This window comes from Nicotiana tabacum, chromosome 19 (genome assembly GCF_000715075.1).
Source record: "Nicotiana tabacum cultivar K326 chromosome 19, ASM71507v2, whole genome shotgun sequence".
Lineage (NCBI taxonomy): Eukaryota > Viridiplantae > Streptophyta > Magnoliopsida > Solanales > Solanaceae > Nicotiana > Nicotiana tabacum.
Genome location: NC_134098.1, coordinates 80,885,342 through 80,899,199, shown reverse-complemented (window position 1 = coordinate 80,899,199; position 13,858 = coordinate 80,885,342). Strand labels below are relative to the sequence as shown.

Below are 13,858 nucleotides of genomic sequence, written 5' to 3'. Positions count from 1 at the left end.
CTTATGGAAACTATCAGCTCTCTTGTTTTGATAGGCTTAATCTCGAGGCTTTATCTGTTCTCGTCACCTTCTCACTCACATTTTCATAACCTTACTCTTGGCTATCTAAACCTTGTCGCTCTATCATACTTTAGCTTGCGACTTACACATACCTTTAAATTGCTAGCACCATAGATTTCCTTTTGTGCCTTCTCAGTTGTCTTTAAATGTAAGCAATGATTTTTCCCGGTCGTTCTACCACTTGTTGCATGAATACTTGGCTCATCTTAGTGCCTACATATGTTGGAATTCCATGCAACCCATACGATCTTGAATATCACCTTTTGATTTTTTTCTTCATCCCGTTCATTAGCCACGATAGGTGCCACTTTCTTATTAAGTGCATACAATGTTGTAGTGAGATTGTTGTTACAAGACCATTTATTCTTTATGTCATTATGCTTTGGTGGAAGCCTTCTTCCTTATTTCCTCAACTAGTCTTTCTTTGTAGTACTTAAGGAGACCTTCTGGCTCTTGTAAGGTTACGAGCTTGTTATATTGTATACCCGAAGGAATTTTCGATGTTCTTACTCGCCTACAAATATCCTTAGTTATATACCTTCGTGCCCTTGTGCTTGTAGGGTTACTTCTGAACTCAAATTTTGATTGTTTCCTTAGTGGCACTCTCTCTTATTTCTGTAACACTTATACAGTACCTTTAATTATTCCAACTCCTATCTGAATATTTCTCAAGGGTTACGACGTCATATTTGCGAGACTGAATTCACTATGTTAGGCTCTTCCTAAATTAACTACAGACTACTCGTTGGTCAATTCTCATATCTATATTCCGCGTAACCCTTCTTGGGTTATGTCCTTTGTCTTAACTTACCTCTCGTATAGGCTCCTTATGTATCAAGTGTTCATTCACACTTATTTATCAATATCATCGAGTGCGGAAAACTTACTGCTTCTCCTCGGCGTCATGCTTGCATAATATTCTGGAGTCATATAATATCTATAGGATTTGAATAGATGCAATCTCATTCCTTTCACTTTTTTACCGCATTCTTCCTTTACTATTCCATAATTACCTCTTCATCTTTGTCAAATATTTTTTCCACATCTTCACTGACATCTTACTCGCCTTGCGGTAACCCTTCTATACCGGGGATAATTGAATTTCTTACGCACAAGGGTGACACTTAGTGTAACTGACACACTTAGTCCCTTAAGCTTAACTCTGCTCACCGTGCATGCTTTAGGGAAGCGTCTTCCCGAATGAACTTTAAAGGTTATTCTTTTGTTATCCATTCTATTATTGTCGGAATGTTATCTCTAAAATTCTCACGATGCCGACTATTATAAAATCCTTCGGTCCCTTGCCCATACTGATTTCTATTACTTTCTGGGGGTCTAACTTGTCCTTCTGGTACTCACGTTGGAGTCACCAACTAATTTCTCGAAATTGGGGATATGACTTTATGGCTTATACTCTTTTATTGTTTCATGACATGTCTCCTCTTGTCTTTTCCTGCACTTGACTATAGACTCTGTCATCGTGTCATATTTTGATTTAGTGTTATCACCCATATGTCATATCTTACTCATGATGCTTCATTTACTCTCTTCTTATTCTCCGGATAATATTTTTGTCTATCACTTTATTCTGAAAACTTCAACAAAATGTTCTTTCACTTTATCTCCCCTTGCTTCATCTCACTGGCTCTTCGGAATGCCTAACACTCTCCCTTTTTTTTACTCTAGGATTCCACTGCCTATCTTCTGAAATTTCTGAAAATTCTAGTATTCATATCTGACTGTATAAGCTAGAAAAGTTTTCAAGGGCATTCAAACTTGAACAAGAAAAACAATTCTCAACAAGCTGGTGCACCGAAAAGTTTAAATCAAACAACGTGATATCGAGCTAAATTATAAAAATACGGTTAATAGTACGAACAATTGGATAAATCCAAACTAATATAAAGAAGCATCGAAAAGAGATTCTACTTATTACAATTGTACTCGATGAGGCTTCATCTCTTGAAATATTTTTATAATAGACTCATTAGAAACAAATCTAAATACTTCTCTTTCTACATAAGGCACTATGCAACCGCCTAAAAATTCATTATCCATTCGATTCCGCAAGTTATTCTTGATAAACTTCATTGCTGAGAAATCTCTTTCAACGGTTGCAGTGGCAACAGGCAGAAGCAGCGCAAGTTTCACTAAGAGGAATACAAGAGGATAAATCGAATACTTCTTTGTCTTAACTAATCATTTTGAAATATCAGAAAGCCCATTTAGATTGGAGAACCTTTCATAAAAATCACGAACATCAATAATGTAACTCGCAAGTTGATTCTCAAGAGCACTCATCCAAAATTCATCAAAGTCATCAGGATACAATTCAGGCATCTTCATTATTTTTCTGATATCAAAACTTGAAAATGAGTCAATTGGATTCAAACAAGCAACTCCATGAAGCAAATCAGTCGTCACTTCGTCAAAACGATCATTAAGTTCTTGAAGTTGCCAATCAAAAACTTTACAAAACACATCAACACGATAATGATGAAAGACAGTATAATCAGCAGGTTTTCGTCGTGATCTTCCAGAGTTAACATATAGATCATCAAAATTAGGCACCAAAATACCATGCTTGATACAAAATATAGATACTTTATCAACAAACAAATTTCATTCATCATCCCTCCTCAAAGTTTGCAATCTTTTCTTTGCTACTTGAACAAGTAGCATGGCATTTGCAATATCTTGCTCTGTTTTTTTTTTAAGGATACATTTAGCTTGTCACGACCCAAAATCTCACCCGTCGTAATGGCGCCTTTCTCAATACTAGGCAAACCGACAATCTCAATAAATCACCATATCTTTTAAGTTTGAAAGCATAATATCTAAATTTAGCAGAAGAAAAACTCACAAGTACATATATAAACACTCCCAACATATCTGCACATGAAGTGCATGGTGTAGTATGAGTACAACCAACTCAATAAGTAACAATAATAAATAAAGAACTAAGATAGTGATGAGCTACACAGTTATAGTTCACTTTCAGTAATTCCAGCAAAGAATAGACATGCTTTCAAATCCAACAGTTTAAGTCAAATCAATTTTATACAGTTCAAGTTCATGTAATCCGGATATAAAATCTTTCAGAGAATTTCACAACAATGACAAATAGCAACTAAGTGCAACAACAAATGAAAAGCAAGTACAGCCTCTCAGGGCAACAGTCACTCAATTTATCACAACAGCTCAATCACTCGGCTCTTAGCCCTCAGCACTCACACTCAATAGGTACTCGCGCTCACTGGGGGTGTACAGACTCCAGAGGGGCTCCTACAGCCCAAGAGTTATAATACGCACGGGCAACTCACGTGCTGCATGGACAACTCACATGCTATAATATCCCGCACGGACAACTCACGTGCTGCACGAACAACTCACGTGCTATAATATCCATACCTCACCGACAGGCCCTCGGCCTCACTCAGTCATCAACCTCTCTAGTCTCTCAGGCTCTCGGAAATCACAAAGATCAGCCCCAAAAAAAATAACATAGTGTATCAACAAAAGTCAAGAAAGACTGAGGTATGATATGCAAGTAAAATCATGACTGAGTACAAGACATCAATTAGCAAATAATTCAACGAGTACGCGACCTCTACGGTTCCCAACAGTACTATCACTTAGCATAGGCATGATTTACAGTCAAATTTCTTTAACACATAGAGAGCATATAGCAAACAACAAGTTATTCAAATTTACAGTTTCACGGGACGGACCAAGTCACAATCCCCTCGGTGCACGCCCACACGCCCGTCACCTAGCATGTGCGTCACCTCCAAAATAATCACATGACACAAAATCCGGGGTTTCATACGCTCAGTACCAGATTTAAAACTGTCACTTACCTCAAACCGTGAAATTCTTATTCCGCTAAGCCTTTGCCTCGTTAATTGGCCTCCAAACGCCTCAAGTCTAGCCACAAATAATTCGATCCAGTCAATAAAATTTATTGAAATTAATTTCATAAGAAAATGCTAATTTTCCATAAAAATCCAAAATTTAGCTCAAAAATCGCTCGTGGGGCTCACGTCTCGGAACCATACAAAAGTTACAAAATCCGAACACCCATTTTGATACGAGTTCTACCATACCAATTTTATCAAATTCCGATAACAACTCGACCTCTAAATCTTACATTTTTGTTTTTTGAAGATTTTGCAAAAATCTTGATTTCTTCCATTTAAATCCGAAATAAATGATGAATATAATTATAGAATCATGAAGTATAATCACTTTCGGATATAGAACACTTACCATAATCTATATGGTGAAAATTGCCTCAAAAATCACTTGAATCCGAGCTACATAGCTCCAAATATGTTAAAAATGGCTGAAACCTTAAAATATAGCTATTGCCCAGGTATTTACTCTTCGCGATCGCGAAGCACAACTTTTCTCAGCCCAAATATTTCCTTTCGCGATCGCGGACAATGCTTCGCAATCGCGAAGAACAAGTGCCCAGCTCTTCCAGATAGCCTCTAGTTCAATGGTCATAACGTTTTTTTTTTCCAAAACTCCAAATTGCAATTGGTTTAACTTTCGGAAAACTAGACACCAAGGTCTATAACTTTCATTTGTTGCTCATCTCCCAATTCCTTATAGATTGCGAGATATAAACTTCCAAAGTCAGCCCTGTGCAACAGAGATTTCCAAACTCTTCCCAGACAGCCTATAGTGTATCCACTATAACTTTTTGTACATAATGGGCTACAACTTTCATTTTTGAATCATCTCCAAATTCCTTATAGATTGCAAGATATAAGCTTCCAAAGTCGGGTCAGCGCAGCAGAGGTTTGTTCTACGCAATCACGAAATAGCTTCCGCGATCGTGATTCATAAGGCCCCAAACTGTTGTTTACTCTTCGCGAACGCGACCTGATGTTCGCGATTCACACCTATGTGGACAAAAACCAACAATTTAAAATGGCCTAGAAATGGTCTGAAACCACCCGAAAACTCACCCGAGCCCCTCGGGACCTCAACCAAATATACCAACAAGTCCTAAAACATCATACGAACTTAGTCGAAGCCTCAAATCACATCAAACAATGATAAAACCACGAATCATGCCCCAATTCGAGCTTAATGAAACTTAGAAATTCCAACTTCTACATTCGATGCCGAAACCTATCGAATCAAGTCTGATTGACCTCAAATTTTGCACACAAGTCATAATTGACATAATGAAGCTATTCCAATTTTCAGAATCGGATTCCGACTCCGATATCAAAAAGTCAACTCCCCGGTTAAACTGCCAAACTTAAATTTCTATTTTAGCCATTTCAAGCCTAATTTAGCTACGGGCTTCCAAAAAAATTTTCGAACACGCTCCTAAGTCCAAAATTACCATACGGAGCTATTGGAATTATCAAAACACTATTCTGAGGTCGTTTACACATAAGTCCACATCCGGTCAATTTTTTTAACTTAAAATTTTCAATTATGAGACTAAGTGTCGCATTTCACTCTGAATTCTCTTCGGACCCGAACCAACTAACCTGGTAAGTCTTACAACGACTGTAAAGCATAAATTGAGCAGTAAATGGAAAAATGGGGCTGTAATACTCAAAACGACCGGTCGGGTCGTTACACAACTCATTAGTGATTCCCAAAATATCTGTCATTAAATGCAACAAGAAAGCAACCTTATATGTTTGACAAGCTTCAAGATACCCCGATGCTTTAGCTCTATCATCTAAAGTACATGCATCTTAATCAAGAGTAGCAAGAACATCAACTATAGAGCCAAACATACGAATAAAGTTTCCAAATGACTTGTAGTGAGATCCCCAATGAGTATCACCGTCTCTAACAAGACCAAGTTCTTGATTCAAGCCTCTACCTGTGTTTAGTTCACCCATATCTAATGCCTCTTGGAGTTTTTCATTTTGAGAATCTCGAAATTCATCCACATGTTTAAAAGAAGCTCCCAACACATTCAAAATATTTGAAACCAATAATACAAGTTCACCTACATGAACACGCTTCTTAGAAACCGCAACAAGAGTTAGTTGAAGTTGATGTGCAAAACAATGAATAGAATGAGCCGATCTACTTTCTTGTTTAATCAACTTCTTAAGACCTTAATATCACCTTGCATATTGCTTTCCCCATCATAACATTGTCCACGTATAAAAGATAAACTTAAAGAATGATGAACAAGTAGATCGACAATTACTTTCTTTAGAGATAAAACACTAGTATCTCGAACATGAACAATGCCAATAAACCTCTCCATCACACTTTCTTTTTTATCGACATACCGTAAAACAATAGCCATTTGCTCTTTGCGTGACACGTCTATAGACTCATCAACTAATAAAGAAAAGTAGTCACCATTTAGATCCTCTATTATAGCCTTAATAGTTTCTATCTTACATGCTATCACAATTTCTTTTTGAATATCTGAAGAAGTCATCTTATTATTTTTTGGAGCACATTTCAACACAAAAGGTTTAATCTTATCACATTTATCAGCATACCATGAAAGAATTTCAATAAAATCACCCTCGTTCAATGACGATTCACTTTCGTCATGACTGCGAAATGCAAATCGTTGATTCAAGAGAATCCTTACCACATCAACTGAAGCATTTAAGCGAAGCCAATACTCACGCTTAATTTGATCAGACTGTTTGTCAAATTCAGCAATAATAGACTGTTGTTGCTGCATTAGATCATCATAATTTCTATTTGCTTTATTGTGAATACTATTTGGCAAACCAACATGTTTCTTAAAACATTCTTTTCTGTTCCAATTCCTAAACCCTTTACTCGAAAAAACATCACCACCGCCTTGATGAATATTTTCGCCCTTAAATAAATAACAAGGTAAACAATATGCAGCATCGGTACTTACACTATACTCCAACCAATTAAAATCATCAAACCATATAGGATTAAAATGACGCTTAAATCCAAACCATACTATTACTCAAGAATTTACATGAGGTTGGCAAGGACCATATAGCAATCAACACGTTATTCAACTTTATAGTTTTCACGGGATGGACCAAGTCACAATCCCCTTGGTGCATACCCACATGCCTGCCACCTAGCATGTGCGTCACCTCCAAAATAATCACATGACACAAGAATCTGGTGTTTCGTACCCTCAGGACCAGATTTATAATTGTTACTTACCTCTAACCGTGAAATTCTTTATTCTGCAATGTCTTTTCCTCGTGAATTGGCCTCCAAACGTCTTGAATCTAGCCACAAATAATTCGATTCAGTCAATAAAATTTATTGAAATTAATTCTATAAGAAAATACTAATTTTCCATAAAATTTTGAAATTTAGCTAAACAATCGTCCGTGGGGCCCACGTCTCAGAACCCGACAAAAGTTACAAAATATGAACGTCCATTCAACCACAAGTCCAACCATATAAATTTTACTCAAATCCGACATCAACTCGACCCTCAAATCTCCAAATTAAACCAAAAGGGTTTTCACAATTTTTCCAACTTAATTCACCAATTAAATGTTAAAACAACCATGGATTCGAGTAATTTAACCAATATTGAGTTAAGAACACTTACCCCGTTATTTCCTCTGAAAATCTCCCGAAAATCGCCTCTTCCCGAGCTCCAATCCGTCAAAAATGAAAAATGGGACGAAGTCCCATTTTCTGAACTTAAACTCTCTGCCCAGTCATTTGCTCTACGCGATCGCGAACATTCCCACGCGATCGTGAAGAACAGTTTTCCACTGCCCAGATTTTCTTAATCGCGATTGCGAAAATGGCCTCACTATCGCAAAGCACAAAGCAGACTGCCCACACATTTTACCCTACACAAACGCGGAATCACTCACGCGATCGCGGATCACTACCTCTCAAACATACGCGAACGCGTTAAGCCCCATGCGATCGCGTAGAGCAATTGCCTCCCTTCATCTACTGCTCAAATCCTTCTACGCGAACGCGACCTCATCCACGCATTCGCAAAGCACGACTTAATACACTTACGCGATCGCGTTCCTTCCTCTACGACCGCGTAGAACAAAAATACCCCTGCCCAAAATAAGCTTATGTGATCGCGTCCCAATCTTTGCGATCGCGCAGAAGGTTTGAAACACAAGAAATCAGCAGCTACCAGCAGTGCAAAAAATGAAGAAAAATAATACGAATACCATCTGAAACACGCCCGAGCCCCTCGGGATCTCAACCAAATATATCAACAAGTCATAAAACATCATACGAACTTAGTCGAGTCTTCAAATCACATCCAACAATACTAAAAACACAAATCATACCCCAATTCAAGCCTAATGAACTTTGAAATTTCAAGTTTCCACAAACAACGCCGAAACCTATCAAATCATGTCCGATTGATCTCAAATTTTTCATAAATGACATAACGGACCTATTAAAATTTTCAGAATCAGAATTCGACCCCGATATCAAAAAGTCACCCCCCCCGGTCAAACTTCCCAAAAATTTAACTTTCGCCATTTTAAGCCTAATTCCACTACGGACCTCCAAATAATTTTTCGGACATGCTCCTAAGTCCAAAATCACCATACGGAGCTATTGGAATCATCAAAATTAAATTCCGAGATCGTTTACACATAGATCAATATCCGGTCAACTATTTCAACTTAAGCTTCCAACATGAAAATTTATTCTTCCAAGCTAACTCTAAAATACCTTAAAACCAAGACCGACAATTCACACAAGTCATAATACCTCGTAGGAAGTTATTCAAGACTTTTAATAGTTAAAAGAAGCGTAAATGCTCAAAACGGTCGGGCGGGTCGTTACAATCTCCCCCACTTAAATATACGTTCGTCCTCGGACGTGCCAAGAGTTGTTCTTAACCTTGAAATCTCTATTCCACCTTACCACGCACACACCCGGGGGTGATCTCACGTCACCCTACTCTATATAGGCCTGACCATACAACATAACTGAAAATCATTAATTTAACATTAGCCCAAAAACCTTGGAGCCAAATTTCTAACATCCAGAATTCTTTTCAAGACCCGAATCTCACATCTACATACTGTATAAGCCTGAACAAGTTGTATCCAGCCATAACCATAATCCCAAATATAATCGCATAACATACTACACAACTCGCATACTCGTAACACCATTTCTGATCACAGTGACTACTCAAAACCAACCAAGTACTAGTATAAAACCTCATATCAATCCAAACCTCGTTCCAAAAACCTTCGTACACTGCTGATAATAAAAGAAACATGCATAAATCTCATGACCCCTTATTAGAGAAACAAGTCATGGAGCTCTCTCGCCCCAACCAGAACCATAATTACTTTCTAAGCCGACTTTCAATATTATCCTCCCGAATATACCGTAATCAAACCTGATAGTACCCATTCTAGGTCCAATGACCTTATATTATTAAACACAACTATCTCATAGACACGCCACATCAATATAACTCAAGCCACAACTGCACAATCTGTGTACCCAAATAGGGGAGATGTCTCAAGGAATAGAACCGTGTTGGAAGTTCAACAAGCACCACTACAACCGTAATGTTACAACCAACTCTTCAAATTTCGTGAAGAGGATAACTGTAGGTGCATATGCACAATTGTAGAGGAATGAAATAATGAATCTGATAAATTATCATAGAAATAAAATTTCCACACACGGCACGAACAACTCACGTGCCAATAATATGAATCGCCCGACATGGTCACAGGCCTCCAGTCCCAGCATATCATGCAGGAGAAATTAAACAAGCACACTTGTATATGATAATGAAATAAGATTCTCATACTCCTGGACTGGTATAAATAGCACGCCATAGAGCAAGCATGTGCAAATCTGTTATCACACTTCAAATCGGCAATTTTACGTAGAATTAGTAACTACCCCATTTATTTAGGGAATCATCTTCTTTGTAACCTCAAGTATAGCCCAGATAGTTCTCAACAAAGGTACGAATACGAGAAATATTATAACTTTAATCTTAACAGTCAACTCTAGGCATATCATAGCCTAAGCATTTTTCGGAGTAGGAATACTTGCCCTGATACCCGCACATGGGCTCAACCTCACATATATGTGCACTCATAGCGCGTAGCTATCACAAATAATTAACGCAACTAGTGCCTCCACTGAGTTTAAATAAAATACTCACCTCAAACAGGTCGCAACCCTGAAATAATATGCTTCTGAGAACTCCTAGTCTCCAATTTCATAGGACACATGAATCACCGTAACTGATCCCAACTCCAGCACTCGAATGACTAACACACCTTTCATGCGCGATCCTCCCACTAGGAATACTTCCAAAATTCATCTGTGCCACGTAACAATAATTTGAATATCAGCAGTCTATCAACCAGGTGAGTACCGCAATACCAATGAACATCCGTAAGTCAAAACACATTGCGCCATTCTGAAATGTGCACCATTCTCAGGGATTACTGAGCAGCTATAACATTCATCTAATTATCTGAAATTGACCATTCTGTCCAAAATTCGTGATCTTCCTTTCAAGAATAAACTGCCACCTTGTACCTGCAAATCTTAATCCCGCACATCACACCACATCTATGAGGTCAACATGTGACAAGCATAATAATTTCATTATCAACTTTGTGTCACCAGTAATTTACCTACCCGGTTAGTTAGAAACCTTCCTCTTGCTCCCAAACAGGAGAAAATCACAATACACAACATGTTCCTCACGCTGGTAGGACATATCCGGCTCAAACCATGGTATAAACCATCATAAACACTTTGAAATCCATTTGCACACAACCAAGATATCAGACTAAATTCCTCTGACTCGACTAAGTCATGCAAGTCACCAACCCAAGAATATTTCCACTAAAACATTCCTAGAGCCTCACCACATCATAATTACCAACAGAATCGAGCATACCATTACCATATTGATCCAGCATGTTACCCATTTGTCCTATTTTCTCCGAGTTTTCTTCTGTATTATCCTCAAGTTGTCATTCCTCCTTGTCAGAACACTATGATCCTTACCCAATCTCACTACAAGACATCCTAACATAAAATCACACTGTCCTAAGGCCCATAAGCCATTGTATTCTCCTTAAGTACCTCCATAAATACCACAACTGTAACACTCACTCTAAAAATACCTTATGCGAATTTGAAATTGTTCCTCTCTCCTTTCTTATACTGAAATGTAGAATCCATAGTTATACAAAATTATCGCAATTCCCGACACCTTCAAATGCAAAATCTCAGATTTTATCCATGTACAAGTCCGGAAGCATTCTCAATTGCTATATAAAATTCTCAAACCCATTAGATTTTTCTCGGGAGTCACCCACGTTGCTCAAATCCAAATTGCATTGTCCAAACGGGCCGAAAGACACAAGCCCCATTAGCACAACAACCCCCAAAGAAGTAACCCTGCCTTAACACCACCAATCAAATTCATACTCCGTGCGTACTACGTTCTTCAAAATAACGATTTAATCATTACATGATTTCCGTATTTCTATAAAGTGCCATATAACCCGTATTCAGGAATTTTCTTACTTTATTCATCCTCTATCTCTATCTCTGCAAGTCATAACCGATCCACAAGTATGTTTCCGACCAAAACTAAAATTTTAACACATAACCATGAAATCAAATTATCAATAGCAGGCTCCCCCACTTAGCTTTAAGCTGCAATTATATAAACTTAGAACCCGCAAGGATTTCTCCTTCTCAATTACCATGATCTCGCACCGTTAACCCTCCATACTTCTTGAAGTCTTTTGTTAAACTTTTCATGAACATTCTGAATCACCAGCTACAATCACACACTCGACCTCTTACCGGGTAGCAAGTAATATTTCTCGCAGAAGCTTCATCAATATCACACCACCGCTAATTGCTCACAGGGAATAAACCACCTGCGAAATTCCTTACCGACATCTTCCAAAGACGCTGCACTAGGTGCAACGACCACGTAATCAGTAAATTCTCTTGAGATCATGCTCGCCCACCATTTGTATAAGTATGCACTTTCCCTATTGACATAAACTGAAAGTTCAACAATACCTTCCGAACTCAAGTCTTATTGAGCCTGAAATGATAATCAAATCTTCACATCAAATCTTCACATCCCTGAAATGATAATCAACTCCTTTCTGCCATATTCAATCTTTCTTCATATAGTAACCCTCACTCCAAATAAAGTACGTAGGCCAAATCACATTCTATCACGATTCCAAATCGTTCTACACTTCCTCAAGGCGCGCGACTACCCTACCACAGAATCTATATGCTAATCTACCACTCTTACTTCGGTTAAATCATTTCCTTTAAGCAACTTCTCAACCTATACTTCTCCTACTTGACCTGTTAGTACTTCAACCACCGCAAAACACTTCTCATCATGTCTTCCCTCATACTTTGCTGCCCAACTGTTGTATCAAATCAAAATGCATCTATGTCGCACCTGAACCAATAAAATGTTACCGACTCTATGCCTTTTCAAAGATCATCTTTCTCGAGCCATAAACATTAGAAATACCCATTCTCAACCACAATTACTACACAATCACTCACTCTTCTTGAGTCCAAACTCATTGACAAGACATGAGAATTTAATTTGCCCCACAATTTAACAACGTGAAAGATCGTTCGATACACTTACAACTCGAGACTATACGTCAAATCAAGTCAGAATTCAAGTACTCAATAGCAAACTCTTGAGTCATAAGCAAAATTTATTCATCACATTAAACCCATCTGAACACATCCCGCAGTCACATCATACTTATCACATAGCCATTCAACCGCTCATCGAGCCATAAATTCTACTCGTAGGGACATTACCGGATATAGGGGTCCAAATATACAAGTTCTCACAATCGAAACTATCGAGCCTAAGTTGCGGTCTAACCCCGGCCTCAAGTCCTCCAGACTGGCCCATCAACAAAACATAGAATGCTCATCTCAGACCTCGTTCATGGAATCACAAGCTAGCGATACACAGCTGAGACCAAGCGCTCACATGCGCGCACGAATGCGTGGAAGGAATTTAAATAGTTATATTTCAAGTTGAATCAATTCTGCACGATAGAATACAAGAAAATGAAATTATCCTAGGGGTTCGGCAGCCTCTCGAAGATAAATACAGACGTCTCTGTACCGATCCGCAAGACTCTACTAAACCTGTTCATGACTCGTGAGACCTATGTAACCTAGGGCTCTGATACCAACTTATCACGACCCAAAATTCTAACATGTCGTGATAGAGCATATCTCGAAACTAGGCAAGCCGAAAATCTCAATAAACCACAATTTCTTTTAAGTCTGAAAATATAATATTTAAATACAATACAAAAATCTTGCAAATACCGATACGAATACTCCCAAAATCCGGTGTCACTAAGTACATGAGCATCTAATATGAATACCTGCTATGTCCGGAAATACCTGGATCTTTACACAAAGTGCAAGGTGTAGTATGAGTACAACCAACTCAGCAAGTATCAATAATAACTAAGGAACTGAAGATAATGACGAGCTACACAGTTATAGTTCATTTTCAGTAATTCTAGCATATAGTAGACATACTATCAATTCCAGCAGTTTATGTCAAATCAGTTTTTGTACAGTTCAAGTTCATGTAATCCCGATATAAAATCTTTCAGAGAATTTCATAACAATGACAGATAGCAAGTAAGTGCAATAACAAATGAAAAGAAAGTACTGCCTCTCAGGGCAACAGTCACTCCACTCGTCATAACAACTCAACCACTCGGCTCTCAGCCCTCAGCACTCACACTCAATGGGTACCCGCGCTCATTGGGGGTGTACA

The 13,858-nt window shown here is 38.2% G+C and overlaps 1 protein-coding gene across 1 annotated transcript; it reads right to left on the bottom strand.

Annotated features, from left to right (window-relative positions):
* Positions 1-2,259: 2,259 nt before the first annotated feature.
* Positions 2,260-6,748, bottom strand: LOC107816656 (uncharacterized). Its single transcript, XM_075239181.1, has 4 exons — positions 6,169-6,748; positions 5,831-6,046; positions 5,721-5,785; positions 2,260-2,643 (listed from the first exon to the last, which is right to left on the bottom strand). The coding sequence occupies exons 1-4, from the start codon at positions 6,746-6,748 to the stop codon at positions 2,260-2,262; spliced, it is 1,245 nt and encodes a 414-aa protein (XP_075095282.1).
* Between the last annotated feature and the right edge of the window lie 7,110 nt (positions 6,749-13,858).

Coding starts and splice junctions, on each gene's coding strand:
- LOC107816656 (XM_075239181.1), bottom strand. CDS start 6,748: ATGCAGCAACAACAGTCTATTATTGCTGAATTTGACAAACAGTCTGAT. Junction 6,047..6,168: donor TGGGGAAAGCAATATGCAAG/GTGATATTAAGG, acceptor GTGTTCATGTAG/GTGAACTTGTATTATTGGTT. Junction 2,644..5,720: donor AAGCTTGTCAAACATATAAG/GTTGCTTTCTTG, acceptor TTTTGTATCAAG/CATGGTATTTTGGTGCCTAA.